General features: G+C 38.5%; 1 protein-coding gene across 1 annotated transcript in view; it reads left to right on the top strand.

Moving 5' to 3' along the window:
• Nucleotides 1-64: 64 nt before the first annotated feature.
• LOC144959561 (uncharacterized) overlaps nt 65-10,161 on the top strand; it is a 16,502-nt gene continuing 6,405 nt past the window's right edge. Inside the window, exons 1-2 of the mRNA XM_078892178.1 lie at nt 65-191; nt 5,904-6,037. Coding sequence (XP_078748304.1) covers nt 175-191; nt 5,904-6,037 — 151 coding nt within the window. The 5' untranslated portion in view covers nt 65-174. The remainder of the gene's footprint in view (nt 192-5,903; nt 6,038-10,161) is intronic.

Here is a 10,161-nt window from a genome sequence, read left to right as displayed (position 1 = left end):
TTAGTGCCTTTAGTTATAAGTTGATTTTTAAAAATAATTATTTTATTTTATTATTATATCCTGAAGAAAGTCGTTACAAAGGAGTTGGAAAAACGACAAGACAATCACGTTGACCCTTGGTGGATAGGCCTTCAAGTTAAACAGGGTCAATTTACATGGAGCAATGGCGTTTATATGGAGCCTGCAATGACGTAGGTGCTTTGTTGTTACAGTCTTCGTCGTCGTCGTCATCATCATTATCACCATCATCATCATCATCATCATCATCATCATCATCATCATCATCATCATCATCATCATCATCATCATCATCATCATCATCATCATCATCATCTTTCTTCTTCTCCTATTTCACCTCTTCTTTCTCTGCCCCCTTTCCCTCCTCCTTTTCCTCCCCACACTCTTCTTCTTCTTCTTCTTCTTCCTCCTCCTCCTTCTCCTCCTCCTCTTCTTCCTCCTTCTCCTCCTCCTTCTTCTTCGCCTCCTCCTCGTTCCTCCCCCCCCCCCATTTTATCACCCCCTCTTCCTTCTCCTACTTTGCTTCACCCTCCATCTCCTCTCCTCCTTTCCTATCCATCTGCTCATTATCTTCTTCTACCTCCTCCCCCTTTTCCTCCTCCTCCTTCCCCCCCCCTCCTCCTTCCTTTTCTCACATTTCTGTTCATTGACACAATCTAACGTCCCGAATGAAATATTAAAAGAAATTATAATGCAGAAGAAGATCCAAGAACCACTAGTCCATATTAACCGAGTATAACTAGGTTCTGTGCTAGAATAGAACAAGTGATTTAACGACAGCGGGAAAAGCAAGTGTATGTGAATCCACTTTATAGATTACGATAGCAATCCCATCTTTTCCATTGAGATCTGATAAAAAGAATAGATAGTATAGGTAATAGTCAAATAATAGATTAAATGCCAGGGGATGATTTTTCTTTCTCAGGAAGTAGAGAGGTAGAGAGAGAGAGAGAGAGAGAGAGGGAGAGAGAGAGAGAGAGAGAGAGAGAGAGAGAGAGAGAAAGACGAACAAAAAATAAAATTTATTAAAGAGAATAGTCAGTTTTCCTATTTCGACACACAATCACATGTCTCTACATCAAAATTTGCATTAATAACAATATTGAAATAATAATAATAATAATAATAATAATAATAATAATAATAATAATAATAATAATAATAATAATAATAATAATAATAATAATAATAATAATAATAATAATAATAATAATAGATCCTTATTATCCATAACAATGGCAATTCTGCTATTTTGTTATATCTGTTGTAAACACGGTAACTATAATATTCAACACACATTTGTATTTTTACTACTCTCTCTCTCTCTCTTTCTCTCTCTCTCTCTCTCTCTCTATCACCCTCTCTCTCTCTCTCTCTATCTATCTATCTATCTATCTATCTATCTATCTATCTATCTATCTATCCAACTGTCTATCTATCTTTCTCTATCTTTCTATTTATCTATATCCATCTATATCTCTATCTTCCTCTCTTTCTCCGGCGAGCGCACACACATACACACACACCATGACTGATCTTGGCTATGAAGTCTCAAGGAGGCTTGCCGTGCATTGTGCGGTTGTCAGCGTGTCCTCTGCCTGTTGGATTCCTTTTATTATATTTTCCCTTTTGTTCACGTTTTAAGAGCGATCATTTTCCGTCTTTAGTTTTGATGGAATATTTTTTTGTAGCTGCAAGGGACACAACTTCTCCCTGTGCTGATTGGAGTCGACAATGATATGTCTGCTGGTCGGCATTTAGTGTTGTTCGTAGAGACGTGTGTGTTCATCCGCGGTAGTTATTCCCGCATTAACGTTTGTGTTCATCCGCGGTAGTTATTCCCCGCATTAACGTTTGTGTTCATCCGCGGTAGTTATTCCCGGCATTAACGTTTGTGTTCATCCGCGGTAGTTATTCCCGGCATTAAAGTATTCCTTCATTGCCGTTTGGGCCAGTAGGTAATGGTCTCTTCGGAGAATGTTGCCAAGAAATTTCCATCTTTTGTTGTTTTATTCTATCACTAACAGGGCGTACTCTGCAACGGTCGTAGAGATCTTGGGTACTAATCTTGTCTGGCCATATCACACCTAATCTATGACTCGACAGAGTTGTTTTCTGTGTAGGGCGTCTAGACTGTCTAAATTCTTTTTTGGTAATCCCCATGTACCACGGTTTGTTCCATGATTTGTCTCAGGGTAATATGTGGTTACTTCATGACTTCCCGTTTCTGAAACCTGCTTGTTCTTTTCTAAGAATGTTTTCAATGTGAGCTGAGAGTCTTTTCAGAATGATTCTATTTAAAAATTTGCTCGTTGGATAGGAGTGTGATTCCACGTAAATTAGCATAAATTTCCAGGTCTCCTTTATGACTACTTTATGGATAATGCCTTTCTGCTTCTGTTATTTATTCTCTTTACCAAAGGGTTGGTGAACAGTTAATTTACCGAGAATCTTTGAGCCTGCTTTTTGGTGACAACAGTTCCGCACTCTGGTCGGGGGCGTCCTCTCACCATTATGAAGCCAATATTCTTGTCCGCTTCTATGCTGCCGCCTGTAGTGGATTTGTGTCTGGTTTCTGTTTCTGTAACATCCTGGAGGGCTGTGGATTACTCTTCGTCTGAGCTCTCCCCTTTTCTCTCCTATTGGAGGTCTGAGGCTCGAGATGCTCAAGCCTTCCCACCACGAGAAGGTGATAATCCGTCTGTAGGGGCCAAACTATATGGTGCAGTCAAACCCATTTACACTTCTAATCAAGGCGTTATAAACTTTTAACATTGTTTCCTTCCCATCTTCAAATGTTCTCATTTTCCCTAGGATGTACAATCTTGGGGCAACTATTCTACAGATTATTTTAATGTATTGAGTGAAATTAAGGATATTGTTGATGGATATTCCTAAATATTTTTTAAAAAATTGCAACTATCTCTACGTCACCCTATCCGATTGTCACACTTTTAAAGTCTTTTTTATCTTTTACACAAAATACTTGTTCTTTCGTTTTTTCAACATCTATAATTCAAATTGATTTTGATAAACGAATAATGCATTTGCTCGAGATAATTATTTTCGGTAATTTTATCTTTTAATAAAACAAGAAGAGCAGCATCGTCTGCATATTTCCCAAGAAGGCAATTTTCAAAAGATGGTCTACATCCGTTGGTGTATAAGATATACAGAATTGGGAAACTCACGCAACTTTGAGGATATATCCGTTTGACAAAGATCTTTCGTTAGAAATATTTTCTCCCAATTTTACACTGTGGGCCAAAAATTCTTTGTACCATTTAATAAAATTTCCAAACACAATACCTACTCGCTGGATTCTTCTAGGATGACGAATTCCACCACCCTCTGCAATACGGACAAGCCGGATCTGGGTGACCGAATGTTATCTATATATCGTTTACCCCGCATGTGCATCGGAGTTTGCCACTCTCGGACTCGAACACGATTTTTGGCTTCTCTCGATAGTGTGCTAGAAATCAGCGACGATTGTATACCTTAATGATGAGGCGTTTTAATTGTAGACACGATCGACAAAACAACCAATAAGACAGATGATCACTTGACCCAGTGGACTAATTTTAAAGCAAAATTTAATTCATTAAAAAGTAATCAATTTAAAGACTTTTATGATTTTCTCAATGATAGAAAACTTTATCTTTCCAGATAGCTTTCGAGTGATATAATTAAAGAGAATATAATGATAAATTAAAAATCTATCCTTTTTTAAAACCAAATTTCAAAAGATGAGCCCTCTTACAAGAAAATCAAAACATCCACAGTTTCCATATCCTGAGAGTAGTTACACTCCAGCCCATAAACATGGTGGCCATGGACGGCTTAACCAGGAAACCCGATGACATAATGGTATAAGGAAAAGTTTCCTTCATGGATTCCATAACCCATATAAATATGCTACCGCTAACGATTCCATGCTACATAATGAAGGTGAAGGGCAGGACAACAAACGATGTCAAACTATTACAGAAAATTTTGGTGACGTAATCAAATGAAGCAATGTCGCAAAACTACAGAAAATTTAGAAGTCTTTGACACCCATCCTTCCTCTTTTCTCATTCTCCTTCCTCTCCCTTCTCTCCCCCATCCTTCTCCTCCTCCTTCTCCTCCTCCTCCTCCTCCTCCTCCTCCTCCTCCTCCTCTTTCTTCTTTTTCTCCTCATCCTTCTTCCTCCTCAATCTCTTTTCTTCCTCCTCTTTTTCCTCCCTCGTTTTCTGCCTCCGTCTATTGTTCCTCCTCCTATTCTCTTTGGTCTGTTCCATCTTCCTCCTCAGCCTCCCCTTCTGATTCCTCCTCCTCCATCCGCCTCCTGCTCCTCTCCTCGTGTTAACCATTTTTACAAATTCTATTCTATCTACTGTCCGATTCTTATAGCTTTGCTTATATATTTTATTTTATTTAATCTTAAATCAGCTAAATACAATGTTTATCAATTAGTTCATGATAATGTATAAATCTTTGTTAATAGAACGATGACTGATGCCTAACATACAGGGTGATTCAAAAAGAATATGGAAAAACTATCATGCGATATTAAAAAAAAAAAGAACAAAAGAAAACACTAGCTTGGACACATGTGTAGCAAATACCTTCAAGTTTTTATTTCATGTTTTATAAATGCTCTATGTGGCCACCACCGGCAGCGTAGACAACATCAAGCCGACATAGGAATTCAACGCGCTAAAGCATGTCACGATCCACCTTATTGATTGCCGCTGTTATTCGACTTTCAAGTCAGTGATACTTGCTGGAAGTAGTGAAATGTAAACTAGCTCAATGCTATTTACATTTCCCCACATGGAAGAGCCATACATAGTTAGGTCTGGAGATTGGGCAGGTCAAGCACATAGAGCAAGGTTTTTAGCACTTATCCTCCAAATCCAACGCCAAGGCACGTTGTCATTCAAATAAAATCTGACCCCAAGATGCCAATGAGGTTATTCTCCATCCTGATGAAAAATAAAGTCATTCAAATCTGCTTGCAGTGAATTAACAGCCATTTTTGGATCATTTATAGATAGGTTTGTCCTGTAACGATGTAATCCTCAAAGAAAAAGGGACCGTAGACCTTGTCTTGAGACACAGCACAGAAGACGTTCTCTCTCGTGCTCAACAGTTTTCACGTGAAACCTAACTTGAAAAAAGTTTCATCACCTTCCTCCATATCTAGCATTGACTCACAAAATGCCCTGCGCTTCACCTTGTCATCATTAGTAAGTGCTTGGACGACGCTAAGTTTGTATGGTTTCATAATCGTCTCTTTAACACACGCCCGCTGTGGATAGAGGAATGGCATGCTGAAGATTGATCGATATATAGACAGACTTACTGGGCTTCTCGTACACACATAATTCCTCTCCACTTGTTTCTCCGAATCACTTGGTCTTCCAGGACTCTTTCGTTTACACAGACGTCCACTATCTCTAAATGATCTAACCCATCATCGAATGCTCTCACGGTGTGCTGGATTAATTCCAAATTGTGTTCTTATTACACCTTGCACCGTGACAATGCGTTTGTTTTCGCGAACTCAAGAACACAAAAACGCCTTCTGTTGAGGAGTCGCCATTTTGATTGGTCTCCCCCACAATTCAGCTACACCGGAAGTTATACTTACGACATCGGTTAAATTGGTATCCAACAAACTTAGATAACTACTCTGTCAAACAACTACGAATTCAGTCCACTACAATGCTACAGACTTTAAGCGTATTTATTTTGGCGTATTCCTTTAGAATCACCCTGTATTTCCATTCAGGATCAGTTAAGCATATCTTATCTTAGCTTAACCTTCTCTTCCATCCTTTCATCAAATCTCGTGTACTATGCCTAACAGCCTGTTTTATCCTATTTTTCTTATGCAGTAAATTTAATCTCAAAGTAAAAGAAACGACTCATGGACACAATTCGTACCGACTACTTCTTTCAGATGGAACATCAGTAGAAAAGGACTTTTATGATTCTAAAGCTCCATTCATTTGTATGAGACCTCAAATATGTGAGTTCTTTTTGCCTGCATGTTTAATTTACTAAATTAAATGGAAAGGTGGGGATGATATTTGATTGTAATTCCATAAACCACTACATTTGAGTGACTTTACAAGATTACGGTTACACGTACAAGTGGCGTCACTCTTCGAAGCGATTTTTTAAAAGATTCAGTTAACCAAACAAAATACGAGATTACTAAAGGAATCTATACACGCGGGGATGGGAGGGGGGGGGGAAAGTAAAGTCACCCAAAATGTTGAGATTTGTGGAATTTTAATCAAAAGTAATTCCCAACCTTATAGGCGAGTCTTCATTTAATTTAGTAAATTCCACAAACACTTTGGTTGACTTTCCATGAGACTTCGAAGCCATTGAAGACAAAAACATTTTAAATGGCGACAATGAAGTATATGTATTTATTTCATGCAAATGAAATTCTGAGTCTTTGAACACACGCACACACACACACACACACGCACACACACACACACACACATTTCTCGAAAAAAACAATATAGTATTAAGTGTTTCGGAAGCTTATTAAAAGAAGAAAAATTAATAAGCACAAGATGTAATTATCTATATATATCAAGTATTGTCAAAAATATACAAAGACAATTGTGAAATTCAAGTAAGTGAGGCCATTATAAGTTCATGTACTATTGGGAAACTGTTAATAATTTGGGTAAGTTGGTCTTTAATTGCCCCAAGTTTATTTTGCATTCTCATCTCCACACATAAAGGTACACACTGTGCCACAAATGTTGGATCATCGTGAAAGAGCCATAATAAAAGATGGGTACGTTGGTGTGAAAACACTCATCACGAATGATGAATTTATAAAGAGGATCCCCCCAAAATGGACTGTTCATCACAAATAATGAATTGCATAAATTATAACTAGTAGATTCCCATCACGAATATAATGGGAATATTAAAATATATGGAAATCATCACGAATAATGTATTCTGCTTTATTACCATTCATCACGAATAATGAATTGCATAAAAATTTAGTAGATTCCTGTCCCGACCACCACCTGCTATTGGCAAAGCTTAAGCTCCGACTCAGAAAACATGGGACCAGATCACATACAAGAAGAAAATTCGAGGTGAATGCACTTGATGGGGAAAAGAATGAGGAATTCAAACTACAATTGAGTAATAGATTCCAACCGCTTAATGAGCTCGAGGAGGACATAGATGTAGAGTCACATTGGGCAAAGATCAAGGAAGTCTACATAACAACTTGCCACGAGGTATTGGGGGTAAAGAAATCGGAACATAAAGAATGGATAAGTCGAACCACCTTGGACCTTATTGAAAAGAGGAGAACAAGAAAGGAACAAGTGAACGCAAGCCGAACAAGGGCTTCAAGACTGGATGCACAAGAGCAGTATCGAGCCATAGCTAAAGAAGTCAAAAGATCTGTGAAGAAAGACAAGGAAGCATTCATGAACAGACTTGCAGAGAAAGCAGCAGCAGCAGCGACAGGAGGACACATGAGGATCCTTTATCAAACTACCAAGACACTTGCTGGAAAATATGGGAAACCAGAGGTACCAGTCAAAGACAAAGATGGGAAAACTATTTTTGGAAAAGAGGCTCAATCTGAACGATGGAAGGAACATTTCAACTGCCTTCTGAACAGACCACCACCAGACAACCAGCCAGAAATTTTGCCTGCAAGGAATGAGTTACCAATTAGCCGTGATCCACCATCGATAGCAGAGATTGTGGGTGCCATTAACAAGATGAAAAGGGGGAAAGCTGCTGGACCAGACCAGATTCCACCGGAGGCTCTAAAAGTTGATGCTGAAACAAATGCTGAGGCCCTGCACCCACTATTTGAGAGAATCTGGAATGATGGGATATTCCCAAAGGATTGGAAGGAAGGACATCTTATCAAGCTTCCAAAGAAAGGGGACATCAGTAATTGTAATAATTATCGAGGTATCACTCTTCTTTCTATTCAAGGAAAGGTTTTTAACCGTATTATTTTAGAGAGAATTAAGAGTGCAACAGACGCTAAACTGCGGGACGAACAGGCAGGTTTTCGGAAAACCCGTTCAACCACCACCAGATGGCCTCTCTGCGAGTCATAGTGGAACAGTCTATAGAATGGAACTCTCCTCTTATTGTCAACTTTCTGGATTACGAGAAGGCTTTTGACAGTATTGACAGAGCAACATTGTGGAAAATTCTGGCACATTATGGACTCCCTGAAAAGATAGTAAACCTCATTAAGAAAATTATGAAGGATCAAGTTGCAGGGTTGTACATGAAGATCAGCTTACTAACAGCTTTGAAATTAAGACTGGTGTCAAGCAGGGATGCTTGCTCTCACCATTTCTGTACATCCCTGCCGTTGATTGGCTAATGAAAGAAACCCCCAAATGGCGAAGAATTGGGATACAGTGAACCCCCTGGACACAGTTGGATGATCTGAATTTTGCAGATGATCTGGCTCTTTTGTCCCACACCCAGGACCAGATACAAGCAAAAACTACAATTATAAACAGCCTCTCGAAATCAATTGGTCTAAGAATTCACCCTGCAAAGTCAAAGGTATTGAGGATAGGTACGCGTCAAAGGGAGTAGATCAAAGTAAAAGATCAGGAACTCGAAGATATAGACACTTTCTGCTATCTCGGACGTATAATCGACAAGGATGGAGGCACGGAAGCAGAGGTGAAAGCACGAATAGGAAAGGTACAGGCTGCATTCACACCTTTGAACAGAATTTGAAGAACTAAAGATATCTCCCTTCGACTAAAGCTAAGACTTTTCAACTCAAATGTGAAGTCTGTCCTACTGTATGGATGTGAAACTTGGAACGCATCACAGGCATGTATAAGGAGGGTACAGAATTTCGTAAACAGGTGCATGCGTAAGCTACTCAGAATAAAATGGATGGATAGAATAACAATTGAAGAAGTATGGAAAAGAACACAACAGAAACCAGTGGGAGAGGAAATAGGAAGAAGACGATGGAGGTGGATTGAACACACGCTTAGAAAGAACGACTCCACTATAACAAAGATAGTATTGGACTGGAACCCTCAGGGCAGAAGATCAAGGGGAAGGCCACGAGGAACATGGAGAAGAATTAAAGAAGCTGATATACAGAGAAGTGGTAAGACCTGGAATGAGATTAAAAAGTTAGCTCAGGATAGAGAAGGATGGAAACTGTTTGTCTGTGGCCTATACCCTGACCCAGGGTGAAAAAGGCAATGATGATGATGCTGTCCCGAATAATGAGAATATTAATATACATATATATATATATATATATATATATATATATATATATATATATATATATATATATATATATAATTATTTTTTAAAAATATTTACCACAATGTTTGAGACAGTCTACATTAATGTTTCAGGCTTAATTTGCCATCGTCAGGACTGAGTTGTTTTGTTGACTGTTGTTGTTTCTTGAAGTGGTTCCGGTTTAAAGTTAATTAACAAGAACTTCCGGCGATGTGGACACGTACCGTACATCTCACTTTTCGTGTTGAGTGTGGCTTCATGAGGGTGTTTGATTATGGTATATTTCTCTTCCAGGCATAAGCTACATTGTTTTGATGTTGGTGTGTATCCTGTTGCTTTAGATAAAATTTTCCATGAAATGTTGTGGTCTAGTTTGTTGTCTTTTAATTTCCAAATATGTTCGCTGAGTTTTGTGGATGTTTTTTTGTTAGTGTTTCTAAATGTTGAGGTGTGGAGGTTGTATCTTGTTTTGAAATTATTTTCCGTTAGTCCTACATATTTTTCTTGCTTGTTTATTTTAGTTTCGGTGACTGTGGCTTGGTAAATTAAACTTGATTCTAAACATTGTTTGTTTAGCGGGCAATGTTCCTTATTTCTGCAGATGCATTTTCTGGTGGGTGGGTTTTGCTCTTGTCGGTGGTTTATTAATATTTTTTTGTTGTGGCTTGAAATTATTTGTTCTATGTTGCGCATACACGAGTACCATATTTGTATCAAACACGATTCAATACACAGCTCCGCACTGTTGAGCACTCTTAGACACAAAATGGACACTACGCCACAACTTAGACCTACTACTTTCCCATATTCTACAAAAAATATTCCTACCTGCAACAGAAAATCTTACAT

The sequence above is a fragment of the Berghia stephanieae genome, chromosome 14, assembly GCF_034508935.2.
Source record: "Berghia stephanieae isolate SIO BIC M18660-M18661 chromosome 14, UCSD_Bste_1.3, whole genome shotgun sequence".
Taxonomy (NCBI): domain Eukaryota; kingdom Metazoa; phylum Mollusca; class Gastropoda; order Nudibranchia; family Aeolidiidae; genus Berghia; species Berghia stephanieae.
Note: the sequence above shows the minus strand (reverse complement) of the source record. Positions and strands in the feature narration are given on the sequence as shown.